The sequence below is a fragment of the Scyliorhinus canicula genome, chromosome 3 (genome assembly GCF_902713615.1).
Source record: "Scyliorhinus canicula chromosome 3, sScyCan1.1, whole genome shotgun sequence".
Lineage (NCBI taxonomy): Eukaryota > Metazoa > Chordata > Chondrichthyes > Carcharhiniformes > Scyliorhinidae > Scyliorhinus > Scyliorhinus canicula.
The window spans coordinates 111,103,580-111,127,786 of NC_052148.1; the positions used below are offsets into that span (position 1 = coordinate 111,103,580).

The 24,207-nt window shown below is 42.3% G+C and overlaps 2 protein-coding genes across 4 annotated transcripts in view; one reads left to right on the forward strand and one right to left on the reverse strand.

The window, feature by feature from the left end:
* vps37a (VPS37A subunit of ESCRT-I) overlaps nucleotides 1-9,243 on the reverse strand; it is a 40,568-nt gene extending 31,325 nt beyond the window's left edge. The window contains exons 1-3 of the mRNA XM_038791105.1: nucleotides 8,973-9,243; nucleotides 4,442-4,516; nucleotides 2,530-2,647 (exon numbers count right to left, since the gene is read on the reverse strand). Coding sequence (XP_038647033.1) covers nucleotides 2,530-2,647; nucleotides 4,442-4,516; nucleotides 8,973-9,094 — 315 coding nt within the window. The 5' untranslated portion in view covers nucleotides 9,095-9,243. The remainder of the gene's footprint in view (nucleotides 1-2,529; nucleotides 2,648-4,441; nucleotides 4,517-8,972) is intronic.
* A 182-nt stretch (nucleotides 9,244-9,425) lies between these two features.
* The window catches only part of LOC119962881 (CCR4-NOT transcription complex subunit 7), a 60,900-nt gene continuing 46,118 nt past the window's right edge, over nucleotides 9,426-24,207 (forward strand). For 2 of the 3 annotated variants that reach the window (XM_038791106.1, XM_038791109.1), the window contains exons 1-2: nucleotides 9,426-9,577; nucleotides 13,980-14,202. In XM_038791106.1, coding sequence (XP_038647034.1) covers nucleotides 14,086-14,202 — 117 coding nt within the window. In that variant the 5' untranslated portion in view covers nucleotides 9,426-9,577; nucleotides 13,980-14,085. Of the gene's footprint in view, nucleotides 9,578-12,279; nucleotides 12,357-13,979; nucleotides 14,203-24,207 lie in introns of all 3 variants that reach the window. The other variant, XM_038791108.1, reaches the window with a different exon arrangement.

Here is a 24,207-nt window from a genome sequence, read left to right on the forward strand (position 1 = left end):
TAATCGACCATGGGTTCGATACTAGGAGAGAGACAAGAAGCATTTGTAGGCTGGGAGACATGTTCAGAGATGCTTCCTTGTCATCTTTTGAGCAGCTATGTCAACAATTTGACAACTCGAGTCACTCCTTTTTAAAAAAAAGTATTTCCAACTTTTTTTATCCTTAACAAATCCAACTTTGCGTCTTGACTTAACTTCCCCAGTGTAAAGAATCGTGAATTTTGTGGCGCCGAAACAATTAATTAGCAAGTTCCAAGATACTTTAAATTCTAGATCCTTGTTTGCATGTTGGGTGTCTTGCAGTCTTGGGAAAAGGACTTGGCAAACAGTACTCGTGAGAAGACAATTGAAAACTGGCAAAGGCTAATTATGGAATGTATCTCCATACTCTGTGATCCATTCCAAGTCTGATGCATCCCGTAAAGTATGGGACCCCTATGTGAAATTCATACTTCTGTTGGGTTTTCCATGAGCTATTTCATTTTGTTAGTCTTGATATCACAATACATGATGGCATGCAACCTGAACATTTGTCCTTCTGTACCTATATCGTCGTATCCTCCTTTTCCCCCCAACTCAATTTGTTGATCTGTTGTTGGATTGATCAGATATATAAACTGAAGGTGCTGTTTCCTTAAATATACTGTTCTGAATTTATCCCGTCTTGCTTGTTCCTATGCCAACTCTCATTTTGTTCGGTTCTGGATTTGCACTGATTTTCTTTTGTTACTGGGTTCCGCCAGTGTTACTCAGCTCCTAACCTCATTACAGCCGTGGTTCAAACATAGACAAAAGCAGCTGAAGGTGAGGTGGGAATGACTGCCTTTGACATCAAGACAGCATTTGACCGAGCATGGCATCAAGAGCCCTAGGTGTTAATGGAAATCAGGGGGAAAACGCTCCATAGGTGGAGTCATACCTGGCCCAAAGGAAAATAGTAGTGGTGATTGGAGGTCAATCATCTCAGCTCCAGGACATCACTGCAGGAGTTCTTCAGGGTAGTGCCCTATGCCCAACCATCTTTAGCTGCTTAATCAATTACCTTCCTTCCATCTAAGTGCAGAGGTGGGGATGTTTTCTGATGAACGCACAATGTTCAGCATCATTTGAGATACCTCAGATATAATGAATCAGTCCATGTCCAAATGCAGAAAGACCTGGACAATATCCAAGTTTAAGCTGACAAATGGCAAGTAGCATTCATACCACAAAAGTGCCAGGTAATGGCCATTTCCAACAAGAGGGAATCTAATGATCACCCCGAGACTTTCAACGGCATTACCGTCGCTGAATCCCCACTATCGACATCCTGGGGATTACCAGCAACCAGAAACTGAACTCAAATAGCCATATAAATACTGTGGCTACCAGAGCAAGTCAAATGATAGGAATTCTGTGGCAAATAACTCACTTCCTGACCACCTAAAACCTATCCACCATCATAAGGCACAAGTGAGGAATGTGATGGAATATCCTCCACTTGCCTGGATGAGTGCAGTTCCAGCAACAATCAAGAAGCTCAACCTCACCCAGGACAAAGCAGCCTGTTTGATTGCTATCCCTTCCACAAAAAATGATATCCCTCCAGTGACGAACAATGGCAGCAGTGTGTACCATCTATAGGATGCACTGCAGTAATTCACCAAGATTCCTTAAGCAGCACCTTCCAAACCAACGTTCACTACTATCCAGAAGGACAAGAGCATCAACACCACCACCTGGAGGACCCCCTCCAAGTCACTCACCACCCTGATTTGGAAATGCATCACACTGTGACTGGATAAAAATTCTGGAACTCTACCAAACACTCAGTGGGTGTACCTATACCTCAGGGACTGCAGCCATTCAAGGGGCAGCAGACTGTCACCTTACAGGCAACAAGGGATGGGCAATAAATGCTTGCCTAACCAGTGCCCACATCCCATAATTAATTTTCTCCACCCCTCTCACACCAATGTAATCAATGTGTATTCCGTATGGAATTTGCAGGAGTCAGAACTTACACTTTACAAATTAAAACTTAGTTAAGAGTTACATGTTATTTTAAACCTTTCTAGTGGTTCTACTTGTGTTATATAATACATTTTTCTATCAATTTTCCATCAATTCTTAGTTACTACTGTTATAAAACAGCACATCCTTCAGAGTACCATGCTGGTACCCATTAAAGTGACATACTGGACACAAATTTTTGAATTTAGAAATAGATAAATACAATGAAAGGCAACACATTATATATTTCACAAAATGAGTTCTGAATGGTGAAATTAGGACAGCATGGTGGCGCAGTGGATGGCACTGGGACTACAGCGCTGAGGACCTGGTTTCAAATCCGGGCCCTGGGCCACTGTCCGTGTGGAGTTTGCACATTCTCCCCGTGTCTACATTGGTTTCACCCTCACAACCCAAAGGATGTGCAGGTTAGGTAGATTGGCCGTGCTAAACTGCCCCTTAAATTGGGAAAAAAAAAATTATAATTGGGTTCTCTAAATTTTAAAAAATAAATAAATGGTGAAATTGTCAACATACATTTGTAATCAGTGGGCTCATCACCACTGTCCCACTAGGCTTGTCCACTAAACGGTGCCTCACTGGAGGGAAGACTGAAACCACGGGCTTTTCTTGTGGAAACTGAGGAGGAAGGAAGCTAGATTTGTAAAGAAAGAAAATTTAAAGTTAATTTGTATCCTTCCCTTAGTGGCTACAAACAAAAACATGGAGCCATTGTGTACATCACCAAATGTTAACTCAAAAGCAAATAATTACAGTATACAAGTGTAGACGAAGATATTAATTTTCATTACCATTCTGCAAACCTTGTATCTTCATTCATACACATCCCACATTCATTTGTTCTTTCACATGGCAGGTCTGATTGAGCGGGTGTTTTTAACAATCTAAATGAGTCGAAGGGAGTTTCTAACAATCTAAATATCAAGAACTTCAATTTCCACTGCAATCCAAAACAGATTCCAGTTGCTTCACTTCTTTTAAGGTGGACCATTTTAAAGGAATGACAAACTATCAATGTGGATAAAAAACAAAAACTCTGATAACACAAGGTCATCTGGACAAGTCAATGTTTGGGCAGGATCCTTCTTTACAACTAAAAATTGAAAAATAGGCAAGGATAAATAAGGACACAGATGGGAAAGGAAAAATAAAACAGATCATCCAATTCTAGATTGGTTGTGAAACCAAAAATGTTAAATCAAATATTTGGATTTCTTTCTTTTTATTGATAGTTAATTCACTCCTGCTCAGGAATGACAGAATGCTCTGGTGAACGTCATTAGGAAGTTCTTTCCCATTTTCAAAAAGCATAATCATCATCTCTTCTATTCTGCTCATCTCCATTTTTGTAGCTTTTCCTTTTTGTTTGCGAGTACTTGCAGAAACTCACTTTGTAGCCAAACAAATGTTTCATAGAATCTACAGTGCAGAAGTAGGCCATTCGGCCCATCGAGTCTACACCGGCTCTTGGAAAAAGCACCCAATTAAGCCCACTCTTCTAATCTAGTAACCGCAACTAACCTTTTAGGACTCTAGCCAATCCACCTAACCTGCACATCTTTGGACTGTGGGAGGAAATCGGAGCACCTGGAGGAAACCCACGCAGACATGGGGAGAACGTGCAGATCCTCACAGAGAGTGACCCAAGCCAGGAATCGAACCTGGGACCCTGAAGCTGTGAAGTAACTGTGATAACCACTGTGCGGCTCTATTTCAGGACTGACCGATCCATTTCTAAGGTCCGATCTGACAGTTGCTTTCAATTTCTCCTTTTTTCCTTCCCACAATTTTTTCCTTCAGTGGGCAACACATTGGCACAGTTTTTTTTTAAATCAAAAGATGTTTATTGCTTGACAGATGATCGACATCATCCACCAATTTCCCTCTTTTTATACAAAAAAATGACAGGCATTACTAATTTGTTCTTTTTCCCTCTCCCTTTTTTCTGACTGGAATACAATGCTTGCTTTTCTTTCATTTTCTTTCTAGTTCTAAGGACTCTGCCTAAAACCTGGTATTCTGAAGGATTTTACCTACTATCAGATGACTGATCATGATGCAGTTTTAGCTTTTTCTATTTTTTGTTTCAGCACACAGCTTAGTAATAAAGGAAATAAGTCAATTTGATCAAGTGTCATCAACATTTGAATTCAACCCTTCTCATTGGGACCCTTAAACCTCTACTGACTGAGCTTTCAACCCAACCAGCATGCTGTTCTTCACAAAACAGGTAGTTCTAATTATTTCAAACCCTCCACCACACTGACCATTTAAAAAAATAGCAGCCTACCAATATGGCATGAGAATGTTAGTCTAATTAGTTCTTCTGGATTTTCTTCCTATTGTGTACTACAAGAGTGAGAAAACGTAGTTGCATAAATGTACGTCATGTAAAATGGGCATCTCAAACTTGAGCTTTTATACTTACATATTTAAATTGATTGTTTTATTGTTCACCGTGAAAGGCAATCTGTATTCCACATCCTTCTGTATTTCCACTACACTATACAAAGATAAACACAATTGTCATTCTCCTAATTGTTTCAGAATATTTTAACATTCTTTCCCCCCTCCCCCACAGTAGAGAATATTTTAACATCTTTCTCCCCCCCCCCACAGCAGCTATGCCATTTTTCTGTGAATTAAATTCATAAAGCCAACTTTAACAATGGTTTGGGGCAGAGATTGTCACAATTGTACCACCAAGAAAGAGCAAGAGAATAACTTAAACACCTTGATTTTGCTACCCCTTAATCCCCTTGGTGGTCATGGAGAAAGGAAGAAATCCCAACTTTACAAGCCTCAGTTCATCACTAACTGATCTCCAGTAACATTCTAGTGAATTCATGCTGCAACGTTTCTATTGCTTTCATATCCTTCCCATAATGGGGTGCCAAACTGGAGCCTTGCTCAAGTCTGATATTGTTTTGGTTTTTGTGTTCTATGACTTGAGATAGAACTCCCTCCCTAACAGCACAATGGGTTACCTACACCACATGAACTACAGGAGTTAAAAAGTGGTAGCTCACCACCACCTTCTCAAGGGCAATTAGAGATGGACAACAAATGCTGACCTAGCCAGTGAAGTCCACATCCCGTACAAATTAATTAAAAAGAAATTCAAAAAAGTCAGTTTCTCTCTTTGAAAATTCATTTAGCTGCTATCTTTAATAGACATATCTGATAATAGACATATTATTATTCATAAAAGGGGAACAAGATAATTAAATGAGGGAGAATAAATAGAAGGATATGTTATTAGGGTGAGATAGGAGGGTGAAATTAACCTCATAAGGAACACTGGCAGACCAGTCAACCAAATAGCCCGTTTCTGTGCTGTACATTTATATCAACTACACACACTTCTCTTACTTTAGGAACTTTATAATTTAGCTTGGAGAAGATTATGGTAAAAATAACTGTGGGTAAATTGAAACAATCTCATTTTAATCAGAAGGAGGCTGGGTCTGCCCTGGAATACCATCCCTATCTTCACTTTCCTCAAACTACTCCTACCACCTCAACCAAGCTCTGGTTATTTGACCTAATATCGCCGAGACTCTGTGGCAAACTTTGTTTTAATAATGCTCCAATGAAGCACCTAGAAATGTTTCATTATATTAATGGGGTTATATAAATAAGTTGTACAAAGTAGGCTGGCCAGCACACCAGACAGTTTACCTGTTTGCAGATCCCCATATAACATTTCTAGTAACCCGAATTTTATCCCAGTCATTTTCTTTATATTGACAAATGAACAGGAATCTATAGAACGACTTGCATTATAAATTGTACACAAACGTACATCACACGCACAGAGTTTTTGTGAACCTAACTCAAGAGGTTTAGAAAACAATCACTCTGCTTTGAAATTTAAAGGATGGGAAACCAACTACCGGTGTTCATGACTTGACTAATTTGTTCATGTTCAGCTGCTCTACGAAATTTATTAATTTATCTGATGCTAGCTGATCCATTAATTTGTTAATTTTTGCAGTTCCTTTAAAAGCAATTTATTTGCAACTATTGTTGCATTGATTTATCAATTCACTGGTGATCCAACAGGTTTATTGAATTCATTAATTGGCTGCCACTCAATTCTTTCATTAAATAATTCACTGGTACAACTGCACCCATTGCACTGGTGTATCCACTGCAAAATGTTCTATGTTGGTTTTCTACGAGGTCGGTTATCTAAAGAAGTGAACACATTTTGTTCCAATATAAATTCATTGCAACAAATTCTGGTGTTCGCTGTTTAAAAATGCCTGGTCATCACATTCTTATCATAGAAGCCTCCAGCATAAAAGGCGGCCATTAGCTCCACTGCGAAATAGGTATTCAATTAGACCCAACATTCTTTCCCTGATAACCAGGCTATCTTTTGCTTTTCAATACATATCCAATTCTCTGTTGAATGTTACTATTAAACCTCCTTCCACGGATCACTTGGGCAGTGCCTTCCAGATTACAACATCGCATCTTTTCATTGATTCTTCTCCGAATTAACTTAAATTTGCGTCCTCTGCTTACCAATCCGTCTGCCAAGGAAATAAGTTTCTATGTACTATATTAAAACCAATCATAATTTTGAACATCTGTATTAAATTTCCCCTAAACCCATTAGACCTTAGGAGGACAATGCTTTTCTACTTTCTCTACCTAATTGTAGTCACTCATCCCTAGTGTTATTTTGGTACATTTTCCTCCCCCAAGGCCTTCACATCCTTCCTTCTGAAGTGTGGTGCTTAGAATTTGACAATACTCTAGCTGAGGCCTCAGTATTGATCTTGAAAGGGTGAGCATTCCGAAATTACTTTTGTATTTTGTATTCAATGTTTCTATTTATAAAGCCCAGGATCGCACACGTTATTTAAAAAGCCGTACCGGCTTGTGTTGCTGCTTTCAAAAATTTGTGCATGTGGAAGATCTCAATTCCTGCACCCCCAGTAAAATTGGACTATTTAGTTTGTAATGCCTCTCCCCATCCTTCCTTCCAAACTGCATCGCATGAAGTAAAGTGAAGTGAAGTCTGCCATGTGACAATCCATATAAGTCTCCCTGCTGTTCGACCGTTCACATCTTTTGTTCTCTCTGCGGACTGCCATTAGCACTCTTTCCCCTTGGTTTCTGTGGCCATTAGCAATTAAATAAAAATTGCTTATTGTCACAAGTAAGCTTCAAATGAAGTTACTGTGAAAAGCCCCTAGTCGCCACATTCTGGCACGTCCTTGGGTTTCTGTGGCTATGGTCAGGGGCTGGTTTAGCACAGTGGGCTAAATAGCTGGCTTGCAATGCAGAACAATGCCAGTAGCACGGGTTCAGTTCCTGTACCGGCTTCCCCGAACAGGTGCCGGAATGTGGCAACTAGGGGCTTTTCCCAGTAACTTCATTGAAGCCTACTTGTGACAATAAGTGATTATTATTATTATGACTCATCTTTCATTCTCACTTCACAGTATAAATATTTCCCACTTTGTATGTTAGCTTTGACAGAGTCATCGGACTCGAAACGTTAGCTCTTTTCTCTCCCTACAGATGTGCTAGACCTGCTGAGATTTTCCAGCATTTTCTCTTTTGTTTCAGATTCCAGCACCTGCAGTAATTTGTTTCTCAATTTTCATAACTGACACATGAAATAATCGCCAAAGATTAGAACATAATTTTTTTTTAAATTTATTGGAAGTTTAAAGAGGAACAAATGGTGCATTTAAGAGACCCAAAAGTGCAAATTTAGAATTAATCATTGCGAAAGCGTTTCAGGTAGGAACACATGATGCCAGTGTCACATGACGAATAGGGATTTTAAATAACACCACAGGTTATGGTTCTGAAATATTTTTAAAAGTTGCTCCTCAAGATATTGATGCAGTCAAATATGTACAAAATGAAACTACAGCCTAAAGTCATATTTCACACGACCAGGAAATGAGGCAACATCTCAGCCCTTTTATTACTGCACACTATATCACATGGGCATTGTTAGTTTTCGGGAAAAAATACACATGCTTGTGTTCAGCAAATACTTCAGTAGAATTTTAAGCTTCGGAGTTCACGGATTTCGGCAACAAAACCCAAGTCCCTCCCATTTCAAACTATGTAAACAGCTAACCGAAAGTAAAAAGGACATTTAACGTTTGAGTTACTGAAATGTGAACGCTTGGCTTTAGATGTTCTTAATGGGTTAATAACTTCTGTCAGTGCCGTCAAAATCACCCCCACGTCAAAAACGAATTAACTCTCAAGTATCATGAACACAAGAATGCCATAACCCCTTCGAACTTTTGAAAAGACAGTCATTTGTAAGGACGTTAACCACTAACAAGATGAAACTACTCCGCTTTCTCCAAATCAAAACCGTCCTTCTCCCAACTACCATTATGCTGACATTGAATAGCAGAGCAGCCGCATCTATATACCACAGGCATTATACAACATATACAATCGCCTCTTCACGCCTAAACATCTATCAGGTAATAATTTTGCTTTCGCTGACCACAGTATGCAAACACTACCTTTGGAACAGAATTTCAGTCTAAGACTGAACGTTGTGGAGAATACATGCGTTACTAATTTGTATCATAAAGGTTTTTTCTTAGCGATGCTAGAAATGGGTCGTTTTCTGAATTTAGCACCCTTACGTTATTTCCAACACTGGGTGGGACAATGAGATGTAACCCTTCAAACGAAAACACTGCTGAGCTCTGAGACACAGATGCAATTTCTGATTCATGTTCACCAAAAGGTTATATAATGTTTTCGATAGACACACACAATAAACAGAGAGACAGGGACTCTGGAAAAATTTCAAGAAGGCTGATTGACCTCCCCAGAAATATTCCCCATGGAAACTCTCCCATTTACTGCGATCGGGGCCGCAGCCACCAGGTTCACGACGCCGAAGACCAACACAAACAGGGTTTAAAGATCAGTGCGGGCCGGACTCCTCACTCACTCACCCACTGTGTGAGCTTTTCACCGACTCTATCTGCCGATGGCGCTGCTGCTGTAAATTGGTGAGAGGCGGCAAGTGCCCGGAGCCACTGCCGCCGCTTTTCGACAACGGGAAAATCCAGTTCATACTCCTGGCCTCAACCTGCCCACAGACCACCGGACTCAACAAAACACGGCGCCGCCTAATGCACTGGCCCAGCGGCTGAACTCCTCATCACCTCACTGGGATCAGCCACTCTGGAGCCGGACTACAACTGCGCAGATCCCTCTTCCACCCACCCAGCGCCCATTCTGTGTAATACGTCATCACAACCCGTGTCGACGATCTTTCCTTTCATCTGAACCAAGTCAAATTGTAATCCTTCAGGAGTTCAGCTGTGAATATATAACTTGTAGCGCAGAAAGATTAGCTTTGTGTGAGGGAAATTCGCTTTAAACTTTTTTTTAGTAGCTCGAACGGAGTTGAAAGGTCAATGCGCACGATTGGATGACGTCAGCGGGTTGCGCGGTGGCTGTAATGGAGGATACGAGTGGGTTATTGAGGCAGTGAGGAGATGGGCTCGTATTTTAATAGTTAATCAGTTTCAGAGCCCGCTCCCGGCTGACGCAGGTAAAACTAACGCCCAAGAAACGGCAACCCTTATAAATTTATATTCGCCATTAGTAGAGCTGCTGTTTTTTTTTGTTTGGGATCTGAAAGCGTCGGAATTCCCTCTTCCCCAGTCCGTGTGTCTCAGTGATAATAACAAACAACTGGACATCTCAAAACCATCAGACTGGTGTGTTATTAAAGATAGTCAACGTGACCAAAATATGGCACATAACAATATGCCGGGGATAAATTACAGAGCAAAGTTAACTGGGCGAGGCAGAGAGTGCAGTGCGGGTGGGACATGTTTTAAAATAAACCACACGTCCCTAATATTTAACACATTTAAACATCCAATTTTATCACTATCGAAATAATTCTCATTAGGAGGAAACAATTTGGTAATGGTAAAGGATTAAATTCAACAGCAACTTAAAAAAAATAATCTGTTGGCAATTGTGAAAACATTAAACTTTTGTTTAATGTTTATAACTTCCGGGCCAAACATTGTCATGGCCTTTGCAAGTATCAGTTATTGAACGTATTACAACTATGTTGCGATTTTGTATTGTGCAACTCATTGATTTTTGTTATGGTCAGCTTTATTAGGAGATTAGGCAGATGGAATTTAACCCGAAATATTTAAAACTTGATATTAAAGTCCTGTCGTGGTCTCTGAGAGTACAGCTGGACTTTATGGCAATGACTCCAGTGAGATACATCTTCATTACATTTCTCTGTGTTGAAAGGCTGCAATGGCTCTGGTAACTTGAAAGGTGTTTGCTTCCTAAATTGCTCCCTGAAGTGTTTTGCTTGTATGAACACTCTCCAATGTTGATTGTACTTTTGAAACTTTATTATATAATTCTGTCACTTATTGCTTCCACTCTTAATGTCTACAAAGTTTCTGTTGTACTATGTCTGGTTGTTTTGTAACATTGAGATGCTGAATCCAGGTTGAAATGTGGCTAACTGGTGGATATATGAAGTTTCATTTTGAAATTATACTGTTACTACTAGCAGGTGTTCTGCTGGAAAGTTTCTTAAAGTGGCAATTCAGCAGCTACAGTAATATGCAAAATCTCTCCTTGCTCTTGTGACAAGTTAAAACCCTCTCCTTGATCTATTATCCATATATTTTCTATTCATTCTTGGGCTGTGTACCTTTGACAAGGCCAGCATTTATTGTTTGTCTCTACTTGCCATGGCAAAGGTAGCTGGGTTTCCGTAAACTGCTGCATTTTGTGTGGTGCTAGGTAGTGAATACCAGGATTTTGACCAAGCAACAATAAAGGAGAATGAACATATGTCTAAGTCAGGATGGTGTATGATTTCAAAGTACCCTCGGAGGTAATTCTGCTCACATGTACTTGCAGTTTCTTTCTTTCTAGTTGGAGGTTACGAGTTTAGGAAATGCTGCAGTCCTAGCCTTCCCAAGTTGCTGCTGTCAAGAACATTGGAGGCAAAGTATGTCAGTGGTGGAAGATCTCAGTGGGTGGTTCTAAGCAATTGAACTGTTTGTCGAAGCTGCAACCATCTCGGCAAGGGGGAAATATTCCAGCATATCCCTGACTTGTGCCTGTGGTAGAAAGGCCTTGGGGAGTCGGGGTGTTTGCACAGGCAGCAGAACACTTAGACTCTGATATGCTTTATGTTGCTAATGGATCAGACACATCTATCAAAATGTTTTAAATCCAGTGTTATAAAAGGAAAGTAATGCTATGTCTTTAAATATGGTGCTTTACCTTCCTCTCTATTCACAACAATAAATCATTAACAGCATTAAAAAAAATAAGTGCAATGTGTGGAAGGGAATGGCTTTCCAACTCCACGGAAAACTGCACTGTTCTAGTATGCACTCTGGTAAAATGCTTTGCACTAAATATAGCTGATTGCATCCTGTCTGGTGCGAAACATGGAATAGAATTCTGTGTGGAGTTTCTCCATTTCAATCACAAATACTTTGATTTTTCCTGGTGACTATCTTTATTTTTTCTAGCCAAACTCAAAACAGAAATTCTGTATTTTCTTGTTGGGAAAGGTAAATCAATCTACTTATTGTCCACTCCATTGTCCAGCATAGCGCAACTTCCCTCATTTGGCTCCACTCTTACCTATCCCATCGTAACCAAGACACGTCCAACAATTGCTTTGCTTTCCGCTTGCACATTGTTGCCTCGAATCATCCATTGATCTATCTTTGGACTACTCCTCTTCTGTGTTTGCATACTGCTCCATAATGTCTGAAGACCTGGGACTCAGTGCCACATGCACCCAGCTCTACCTTACAGCCAAGCACTCCCTTCTCTCAACTGGCTCCATTGTCTCAGTTATTCATTCTGCTTGTCCAAAATGCAATTCTGGGTGAGTTACCGTTTCCTTCAGTTAAAAGTTGGGAAGATCACTGTCATGATCTTTGACATCTGCCACGAATTTAGTACTGTATCCAAGAATTCCAACCTCATCCTTGACCACTGTTTCAGGTTGAACAAGATTGTCAGCAACATCTGCATCTTATTTAATCATGTGTTGAGTTTCCAAATAAAAAGTAACCTGCCTGCTGCTGAAACACTCGTCCGTTTCTTTGTCACTCCAGACTAGATGATTCTCATGCTGTCCTGCTTGTTGCCCCATCCTTCGGCACGTCTAAGACTGTTCACCAACCTAATGTGTTTGATTTCCTTCATGGTTTTGTCTATCCTTATCGCCGTGATTTTCTCTAGCCCTACAGCGCACTGAAAACGTCTCGTTCCTCCATCCTTGACCTGTTGTGCAACCCACACTTTTCTTCTCGCCATTGGTGAGTGCACTGTTATGCATGGAGGTGCTACACTTGGAAATTCCCTCCTAAAACACACACGCTACAGCTCCCTCTCTTTATACTTCGGCCAAAATTTCACTTTTAGTCACTTTTTGTTCAGTGTTAATACTTGTCGAATTCTGTTTTGATGAAACACCTTTTTATGTTTCAGTTAGTATATGAATGTAAGGGGCAGCACGGTGGCCTAGTGGTTAGCACAACCACCTCACGGCGCTGAGGTCCCAGGTTCGATCCCGGCTCTGGGTCACTGTCCGTGTGGAGTTTGCACATTCTCCCCGTGTCTGCGTGGGTTTCGCCCCCACAACCCAAAAATGTGCAGAGTAGGTGGATTGGCCACGCTAAATTGCCCCCTAATTGGAAAAAATAATTGGGTAATCTAAATTTAAAAAAAATAAATAAAAATATATGAATGTAAGTTATTGTACTAAGTTATCAAGTATTTGGTTACATTTTATCCTGCCTTTCTGGAGATTTGTTTGCAGGGTTAGTTATTTTCTGCAAAATACTCAATAAAATGAAAAAATAAAATTGCCTGTGGTTTGATCTATGATGAGATCAGGTCTATTATAAAAGTCCTTGCATAAATCTTCAGGATTCAACATATTTATTCCTTAATTTCTTTTGGAGAGACCTTTTTAATGCAATGTGCAAATGCATAGATGGTGGCATAGTAATAATGTAATTGGACTAGCAATCCAGAGGCCCAGAGTAATATTCTGGAGACAAGGGTTCAAATCCCTCTACAGAAACTGGTGGAATTAAAATTTAATTACTAATCTGGAATTAAAAACCTAGTCTCAGTGATGATGACCACAAATCCATTGTCGAATGTCGTAAAGGTCCACCTGGTTCACTAATGTTCTTTTGGGAAGGAAATTTGCCATCCTTACCTGGTCTAACCTACCTGTTACAGCAATGTGGTTGACTCTTAACTATCCTCTGAAATGGCCTAGTAATCCACTCAGCTCAAGGGCAATTAGGGATGGGCATCAAATACTGGCCTTGCCAGTAACGCAAGATCCCATTAAAGAATAAATTAAAGGGACTCGTTGGTCTAGGGGTATGATTCCCGCTTTGGGTGTTTCGGTCATGTGGGCAGCACGGTAGCACAAGTGGACAGCACTGTGGCTTTACAGCGCCAGGGTCCCAGGTTCGATTCCCCATTGGGTCACTGTCTGTGCGGAGTCTGCACTTTCTCCCTGTGTCTGTGTCGGTTTCCTCCGGCTGATCCGGTTTCCTCCCACAGTCCAAAGACATGATGGTTAGGTGGATTGGCCATGCTAAATTGCCCTTAGTGTCCAAAAAAGGTTAGGAGGGGTTATTGGGTTACGGGGATAGGGTGGAAGTAAGGCTTAAATAGGTCGGTGCAGACTCGATGGGCTGAATGGACTCCTTCTGCATGTTCTATGTTAAAAGCAAAACTTTTTCTTACATTCAAAATGACTCCAGCTGTTGAGGAACTTGCAGCCAACAAGTATTTATTGTCATGAAATAGAATTTTAGACGTTTGCCATTGAACCTCGTGTTGATGCTGAAGATCTATTGCACGATTTGTTATTTAATTTTTCAACAATCTAAATTTAGTCATTTTATGTTTTGAAGGTAACTATTGGGATTGAAGGTCAGACAATAAATTTGGTCTTCCTCATATACGACTGCCCCACCTGAAGGTGTAGTGCTTTGATGACAGGTACTTGAATTCGGCAACATGCCAGCAGCGACAGTAGATCACACCCAAAGAATCTGTGAGGTCTGGGCTTGTAACCTGGATGAAGAGATGAAGAGAATACGTCAAGTGATTCGTAAATTCAACTATGTTGCAATGGTAAGTTGGTTATTCTATGTATGTTTCAAGAGAAAAAAAATCAGTCATGTATGTTTTGGGAAATAAATTATAATGTTTGTCTCATGGCTGAGGGAATTTTCAGTGGTATTTTCTAGTAATTTTTAAAACAGTTTTTTAAAGTTTTGTCATCACTTAGCTATTTCATAATAGGATGCAGTGATTATTTTCTGTAAAAGAGTCTATTAAATTCCTTTTCTTTCAAAGTGCAATTAATTGGTTCAAAGGTATTTTGAGCAAATCAATCTTAAATTTTGGACAGTACAGGTGTTAATTTTAGAAAGTTCTTAATGTGCACATTTGCCTAAATAAATAATCCTGACCATTTTTGTTTTGCCATTGATATTTTGTATCCTGGTGAATGTAAGAGAAAATAAAGAGGTGACTAAAACAGTGTGGAACAGCATTGTGGAGTAATACTGATGAAAATGAAAATCGCTTATTGTCACGAGTAGGCTTCAATGAAGTTACTGTGAAAAGCCCCTAGTCACCACATTCCGGCGCATGTTCGGGGAGGCTGGTACGGGAATTGAACCGTGCTGCTGGCCTGCCTGGGTCTGCTTTAAAAGCCAGTGATTTAGCCCAGTGTGCTAAACCAGATTTAAAAAAATATATATTTTCATTAAAGGCATTTTACATATGTGCGTGACAATCTCAGACGACCAAACATCAACATGAACAGAAAATACAGACACCCACCATCCCCCGATACCAACAACCCAACACACCCCACCTCCTAACTTTTTTCCCCTTTATCTCCCTCTTCCGCTCTGCTGGCCCCTCAATTCGCCTTGAAGAAATCAATGAACGGTTTTCACCTCTAGGTGAAGTCCTCCTCTGACACCTGGAAGACGAACTTGACCTTCTCCAAACGCATGATTTCTGCCAGGTCACTCACCCATACCCCTGCCTTCGGTGGCTCAGAGTCCCGCTAGCACAACAAGATCTGTCTCCGGGCTATCAGGGAGGCAAAGGCCAGTCAATTAGCCTCTCTCTCCACCTGGACACCCGGATCTTCTGACACACCAAATATCGGCACCTCCGGATTCCGGGTCATCCCCACACCCAGAATCTCAGACCTGACATCTGAGAGGGGGCAGCAGGGTAGCACAGTGGTTAGCACTGATGCTTCACAGCTCCAGGGTCCTAGGTTCGATTCCCGGCTTGGGTCACTGTATGTGTGGAGTCTGCACATTTTCCCCGTGTCTGCGTGGGTTTCCTCTGGGTGCTCAAGTTTCCCCTCTCAGTCCAAAGATGTGCAGGTTCGGGGGATTGGTTATGCTAAATTGCCCTTCGTATCCAAAACGGTTAGGTGGGATTGCTGGGTTACGGGTATAGAGTGGAGGTGTGGACTTGGGTCGGTTGCTCTTTCCAACGGCAGGTGCTAACTCGATGAGCCGAATGGCCTCCATCTGCACTGTAAAGTCTATGATTCTATGAACCCTGGGCGGAGCCCCCTCAACCTTGGACTCAACCAGAACATGTGAATGTGGTTCACAGGATATCCCACACACACCCACACCTATCCTCCATCCCTGCAAAAAAAGAACGGATCATCCCCTCAAATGTCATGTGGGCCCAATGCACCACCTTAAACTGCATGAGGCTTAACCTTGCACACGGCAAGGACGTGTTCACCCTTCTAGGGCCTCTTTCCATGTCCTGGCCCGCAACTCCCACCCAACTCCTCCCATTTATGCTTTATATCCTCCACTCACTGCAGATGACCAACATTCTCCCCTCCCAATATCATCCTCCGACAACAGCTGGTCTTGCAGCACCTGAGGTGGCAGCCCTGGGAAGGTCGGCACCTCTCCCCTCACAAAATCCCTCACCTGCAGATATCTTAAACCATTCCCTTTTCACAGCTCATACGTTTCCTCCAACTCCTCTAAACCTGCAACATAAATAAGTTGCTAAAGTACTCTATCCCTGTCTGCCGTCACCCCCAAAAACTCACATCCAGTCCCACTGGCGTAAACCTGTGATTGACACATCAGCGCCCACAACGATGTTTCCTCTAACCTGAAATGTTGCCTGCACTGGCTCCACACCCGCAAAGCTGAAACAACCACTCACGGAGGTCAGGCGAAAATGGAAAGGAGTGTCAACAACAGGGCCCTCAAACTCATCCCCCTACACTACGCAGCCCCCATCTGCCCCCAAACCGGCCCCTCCTCCATTGTCCATTTCCTCACCATTGCAATGTTCGCTGCCCAATAAAATTCATCAAACTCTGCAGCCGGCCCTCGCCTCCTTTTCAGAAACACCTTCTCCCAGACAACCCCAAAATTATCCCATTTACCTTCCATGGGAATTTTCATAGTAACTTAATTGCCGTGTTAATGTAAGTCTACTTGTGACACTAATAAAGATTATTATTATAAAAAAGGACTTGGGGACAAAAGATGGGGAGGTTCTGGAACACGAACAAGAACCTGGGCAGCACCGTTATTTTAACCGTCTGTACGCACCCAGCCAGCGACAGCAGCAACACATACCACCTCTTGAAACTTGCCTTCATTTCCTCCACCAGATGTACTAAGTTCAATTTATGTAGCTACTCCCAACTTCACATTACCCGAATTCCTAAATACCGAAAACCACCCAGAACTGCAACTCCCCTAACCTCCTCTCCTGCACTCTAGTATTAATCGAGAACACCTCGCTCTTTCCCATGTTCAATTTATACCCCGTAAACCGGCCAAAGTTCCTCAAGATCTTCACTATCCTTTCAAATCTGCCCACCGGGTCCAAGCTATATAACAAAAGATTGTCCATATATAGCGAGACTCTGTGATCCGCGCATCCCTTTCCAACTCCTCAGTGCCCTAAGTGCCATTGCCAGCGGCTCTATCACCAAACCAAAGAGCCTGGGAAGAGCGGGCACCACTGCCTTGTCCCCCGATGGAGCCCGAAGTACCCGAAACTCGTCCTGTTCGTCTGGACACTCGACATCTGCACCCTATACAGCAGCCAAACCCAATCCACAAAACCCGGACCGACCCAGCATCCCCAACAAATACGCCCACTCCACCCCATCAAAAGCCTTCTATGCATACATTGCCAGTAACACTGCCGTAGATAGGAACTGAAGAAAGCTAATAAATATCAAGTGGCATAGCTACAAAATATTGTATGAAGAAGCAGTGTGGGAGAGAGAAAAGAACCCAAACGTTTCTAGAGAAATGATCTAAGGAGAAGAACTCCGAGAGAAAAGAAACTAGATAGCTATAATTGTAATTTTTTGTCAATTTTCACCCTTGTTGAAAGCTATCACTGTTGCTGGGGTATGTTTTCACATTTATAAACTGCAGTCCTCTGGTACTTTACCAAGCGGCAATTGTTCATGTGAGTGCTGATTTGGTTTTTAATCTTTATTCTGTTCTTGTCCAACATTCTTCAGGATAGGAAATCTTGGGTGACAACTTTCTTCCGTCATCTATAAGGATCTTTTGAAGCTCTGTTACTGCTTCAACTGAGCGGAACTAACTCAGCACAGATCAGGAATTGAACCTGACACTTGTTTGGTCTTTCTCTCAATTTGCTCTCACTCAAGAGTTGCACTACTGCCTCACTGTGCCAGAGACCCAGGTTCAGTTCCAGCCTTGGGTCACTGTCTGTGTGGAGTTTGCACATTCGCCCCGTATTTGTGTGGGTTTCCTCCGGGCACTCCAGTTTCCTCTCTCAGTCCCAAAGAAGTGTAGGTTAGGTGGATTTGGCTTGCTAAATTGCCCCTTTAGTGTCCAAAAATGTGCAGATTAGGGGAGTTATGGGGATAGGACCGGGTGTAGCCTTGGAAGGGTCGGTACACACCCGATGGGTTGGATGCCCTCATGCACTGTAGGGATTCTTTGGTTCTACCCTTCCATTCCTCTCTCCCTCCATATAAACTCTAACCCTTATTCTTGATTGCTTCCTTTACCTTGTTTTATGTAATCCCTTTATTCTCATCTTGGCAAAGATACAGGCTTTTTGAACATTTTCTTGTATACCTCATTTCTCTCACTCCTGTTCCAGCTTCCAAACCCACTTCATTTTGCTCTGGCCCCATGTCAATAACGCAATCTGCATTTTTATAGTTCCTTTAACATAATGAAATATACAAGTGCTTTAGCAAAGTGCTACCAAGCAAATCTGACAGCAAGCCCACCTAAGATATCAAGGCATATAAACATACAAATTAGGAGCAGGTGTAGGCCATTCAGCCCCTTGAGCTTGCACCGCCTTTCAATAGGATCATGGCTGATCTGATTGTAACCTTTCACCCCTTGCTTATTGTTATCATCCCAGTTGATAATACTGGACAAGTCTGATCCCAGAGTGAAACTAGGCTTGATAGATGCTAACTTTTTTCAGAAACCATGGAGGCAAGTTACTCAACAAATTCACAGGAGTCAGCTAATGAACTTTAGCGAAAAAAATGTGTTGAACAAGACTATATTACAGCAGACAAAATGGTTGAAAAAAATCTCAATGAAAACACAAAATGATTCAAATATTCACAATTCTTTCACCCCAGCTGTATCTTGACAAATACATACAAATTCAGAAAGATAAAGCAATTCACCATATCTATCTTATACTTTAAAATTTAGGGTAATTAAGCAGTACATATGAACCAAATGGTGAACTGTGGATAGACGCACCATATTCCAAAATAAATGACAGATGCGACCAAAGCAGATTCAATGCATTTCTCAACACCCAGAGGCACCATGAGCTATTCAGTCTCACTGAAACATTCTTATTCCCATGAGGGTTTAAAATATCCATATTTTAAGAATACGCCTTGGAATTTTCTCCAAAGGTCACTCCAGTCAGACGGTTTCAACAATATACTCGAGCTTCACCTTCCAAGCACAATTTCAGATCTTCAGCTGGCTCAAACATAACAAACACTCTCACCAATCATCGGCTGCCTCCTCAAATCTTCTGGGCTTCTCTTGAGCCCACATGGTTCAAAGAGAGCTCCACTGCTTTCTCTCAGTTTTGGTTAACAGGATCTATTTCTGATCTCTGTCTTCTTGGAGCTTTTTCTGTTCCGCTCCCTTTTTTGGGACCCTATTCTTGGTTTGGGATCTTTTCCGTGTCCCCTCCCTGTGGTCTTGCTCTTTGGAGTACTTTCTCTCCTCTTCAGGTCGAACTGTTTCACTTTTCTTCTTTCTCTTTTGAGCATTTTGCAAGGCAATTCCTAGCGTAAAAACGTAAAGGGCACCAACAACAGAAATCCAGAGGCCTGACGGGACCTGTAATTCCTGGCCTCTGAACTCCCCACCTCTGCCCGAAGTTGAGGTAAATATTGGTGTTTGTCATGTTATCAAGTATCTCTCTATCTTTGCCTTAAAAATATTCAAAGACTGTTTCCACTGCCTTTTAAGGAAGAGAGTTCCAAAGACTCTCAACCCTCTTGGTGAAAATATTTCTCTTCAACTGTTTGTGACCCCCAGTTCTAGATTCTCCCACAAGAGGAAACACCCTCTCAACATCCCCCTGTCAAGACCTCTCAGGACCTTGTACGTTTTAATTAAGTTACCTCTTTGTCTTCTCCAGCAGATACAAGCCTAACCTGTCCAACCTTTCTTCATAAGACAACCCGTCCATTCAGTTATTAGTCTAGTAAACCTTCTTTGAACTGCTTTCAATGCATTTAATACTAATGATCTTTATTGTCACAAGTAGGCTTACATTAACACTACAATGAAGTTACTGTGTAAAGCCCCTAGTCGCCACATTCGGCGCCTGTTCGGGTAAACTGAGGGAGAATTCAGAATGTCCAAATTACCTAATAGCATGTCTTTGGGGACTTGTGGGAGGAAACCGAAGCACCCGGAGGAAACCCACGCAGACACGGGGAGAACGTGCACACTCCGCACAGACAGTGACTCAAGCCGGGAATCGAACTTGGGACCTTGGAGCTGTGACGCAACAGAGCTAACCATTGTGCCACCACATCTTGTCTTGTATAAAGAGATCAGTACTGTACGCAGTACTCCCGATATGGTCTCACCAATGCCCTGTTGAAGCGTAATCTGTTTACTTTTTCCACTTGCAATAAGCAATTATAATAATAATCTTTATTATTATTAAAGCATAATCTGTCTACTTTTTCCACTTGTAATAAACAATTCTATTTGCTTTCCTAATTACTTGTTGTACCTGCATACTAACCTCTTGCAATTCACTGCACCAGGACACCTAGACCCCTCTGCACCTTCGAGCTCTGCAATCTCTCACCATTTAGAAAATATATTTATTTTTGAATTTTCTTGCCAAAATGGACATTTTTACATTTCCCCACTTTACACGCCATTTGCCAGATCTTTGCCCACTTACAACCTATCTACAGCGTATATCCTTTTGTACCCTTGTGATGTCCTCTTCACCACTTATCTTTATCTCATTAGCAGATTTTGCAACCATACCTTTGGTCCCTCCCTCCAAATAATTTATATAAATAGTTAAAAGTTGAGGCCCCAGCACTGATCACTGTGGCACACCACTTGTTCTATTTTGCCAACAGAAAAGACCCATTTATGCCTACAATCTGTTTGCGTTAGCTAGCCAATCTTTTATCCATGCCAATATTTATCCCCTGCAACTGCAACTTTCTATTTGCCTTGATAAAGAGGCCTTTCTGCCTGTTGTGCCCTTGCTTGCTCTGCCAGAGCGATTCAGCTAGTCCAACGGCTTTATTGTCTCCCTGGAGCCTTGCAAATTATTTCTTCAAATAATTATTCAAGTCCCTTATCAAAACCATGATTGTATCTGCCTCCATCACACTCGGCAGTGCATTCACGATCCTTACCACTCACTACATAAAAATATTTTCTTTATGTCTCTTGGTTCTTTTGCGGTTCACCTTGAATGATGTTTAGATTTCAACCCTCTCACCAATGGGAACTGTTTATCCTTATTTACTGTCTCATTGGTGAATGAATACTTCCATCAAATCTCCTCTCCACCTGTTCTGAGGTGAAAAACCTCAGCTTCTCCAATATATCCACGTAACTGAAGTCCCTCATCCCTAGCACTATGTTCTGTAATCTTTTCTGCACCCTTTCTAAAGTCTCCACATGCTTCCTGAAGCGTAGTGCCCAGAATCAAACACAATGAGGCTGAACCTGTGTTTTATAAATATTTAGCATAGGTTCCCATTTTTTAAACTGTCTTCTCAACTTCTCCTGTCTCTTTCAATAATTTAGTTCTCCCTTTCTACAGCAAATTAAAAATTCTCCAATTTACTTCAGGTTACCTCACCTCATTCTTCCTGCCATCTCTTTTTTTGAAAAGTATTTTATTAAGGCATTTATATTCTAAATTTTAACAAAATAGGCAACCGCACACCAAACAAACAACAAAACCCAGCCCCCCAGTACAGCTGACAGCTTAATTTTCCCCAAAGAAGTCGATAAACGCCTGCCACCTCTGTGCAAACCCTAGAATCGATCCCCTCAGGGCGAACTTGATCTTCTCAAGCCGGAGAAACCCAGCCACGTCACTAACCCACACCCCCGACTTTGGGGGCTCCGAGTCCCTCCATGTTAACAAGATCCATTTCCGGGCTACCAGGGAGGCAAAGGTCAAGACATCGGCCTCTCTCGCCCCCTTGGACCCCTGGGTCTTCTGACACATCAATAATCGCCACCTCTGGACCTGGAACCACCCTTACCTTCAGTACCTCCAACATGACATCAGCAAACCCGTGCCAGAATCCCCAAAACTATGGACATGATTCGCAGGCCCACCCGCACACCGCCCACACCTATCCTCCACCCGTTCAAAGAACCTGCTCATTCGGGCAATAGTCATGTAAGCCCTGTGGACCACCTTAAATTATATCAGGCTAAGCCTTGCATACGACGAGGAGCATTGAAGCGCCTCAGGGTGTCCTCCCATAATCCAGCCTCCAACCCCCCACCCAACCCTTCTTCCCACATCCGCTTCATCTCCCCTCCCATTCCATAAGTTCTTTATAGATTTCAGGTACCTTTCCCTCCCCCACTTTTGACACTCTTATCCTGTAGCCCCTGGGGCAGGAGGTGTGGGAAAGTCGATACCTGCCTCCGCACAAAGTCCCCCACTTTCAAATTGCGAAACCGGTTCCCATCGGGCAGCTCAAACTCCTCCTTTAACTCTTCCAAACATGGAAAGCCCACATATATAAACAGATCCCCAAACCGCTCGTTCCTCGCCCGCTGCCACCCCCCATCCAACCCCCACTGGCACAAACTGGTGGTTGCCGCATATCGGTGCCCACACCATCGCCCCCTCCAGCCCCATATGCTGCTGCCACTGTCCCCACACCCTCCGAGCCGCCACCACTACTGTGCTTGTGGAGTGCCTCATTGACAAGAATGGCAAAGGCACTCTTAGCAGTGCTCCATGACTCGTATCCTTATGTAAGACTGCCTCCATCTGCTCCCACACCGACTCCTCCCCCACTACCCATTTCCTGACCATCACTTTATGAGATCGCTGCATTCACTTTCCTGAAAAACACCTTGGGAATTGTTGCACGTTTTACTATGGGCGTAAAACGCGTTTATTGGAGTGTATTAACACGCCTCCGAGTTCGACGTGTGCTTAACACTGCTAGGCTCTGTTCTATGTAATTATTTAAGCTCTGGAGTCGCCAGCTGCCGTATAGGCAACGTCACAAGTATTCCAAGGTCAAATTCAAAGTAATAAAGACGATACACCGATTAGTCAAGTTCAAACGATCAATATTTATTATACAGTTAATAATAAATACTCATGCACACACACTAAGAGACTAAGCTACAACTAAACATAAGCAAACAGAATACTTATCTAACAGGAACAGGCAAGGTCAGAGAACGAGGCCTTCGTCCTGGTTTTGTCTGCAGCCTTCAGCAAGCGTTCTGGCACTTGGGAGTCTAGCTGGCTTGGATCGCGTAGCGAGCGTTGAACTTACGGTTTCGGCGGCTGGTGCTCAACGGCTGGAGTCAGGATACCAGGTGTCAGTCGGGGCCGGAGCACAGGTTTAACAGACCGGACAACACGAGGTCCCTATCTTTTATAGGGGTTCCGTTGTCCTTCCCTCTTCTCGGGCGGGCTCTACCTATTGGATCAATTTCTTATCGATACTGGATTAATTCCCCAATGCGAGGGGGTCTCCGTGATGGAGGGGGCGTTTCTTATGTCCTTTTGTTTGGAGGTTTCTGGTGCCTCGATGTCTGGGTCTTGATTGGAATGTGTCCATTCAGAACCAAATGTATCTATTGTGTGGGTGTTCAAGTCTGATGGCCTCATTAGCATGCAAAGCGTTTTGCCATTTGCACCTAGCTAAGGTCTCTTTACCTGAGCCCAAACTGGTTTCTGCTGCTGCAGAATGCAAACTGCTCTTTGCAGACTGCTGTTCTGGCTGAACTGTCTGTTTCTCAGCAGCCTTCCATTTTAGTTTGGCTCAGTGTCCATTTTGCGTGGCCAGCATGGCTACATTCCCTCCTTGTGATCCTCACAATCATACTATTGTGAAGGATCACCTATGTACTTTGCCTCCTTGTGTTCTGACCTCTTGCCAGTTCCTGTTCTACTCTGTTCTAAACTATGGGAAGAAGAGAAAAAAATTTTTAACTAACATTTCTACTTGGCCCTATGTCAAAGGGACATGCATTACTACAATTGGGAACCTCTACCTATCACTATTAACCTTAACCTTAACTTAAACATTTAATCACTCTAAAATCTTAACCATTCACACCACAACATAACACTTCCCAACTCGGCAGTCGAGTATGGAACAATATAATACATGGCTGAATTTTATTTACAGAGTGTTGTAATCAGTGAGGGGTTGAGGGGTTTGGTGGAATCCGAAGATGGGGGATTGCACTCTATAGATGGGTGAGGTGCTGGAACGAGAGGCTCTCCTCTTCCATTTCCTCAACCTGAGGGTCTGCACTAGGATGGTGAGGATCGCAATCACCAACAGTGATTCGATTATGTAGGACATGGAGTACC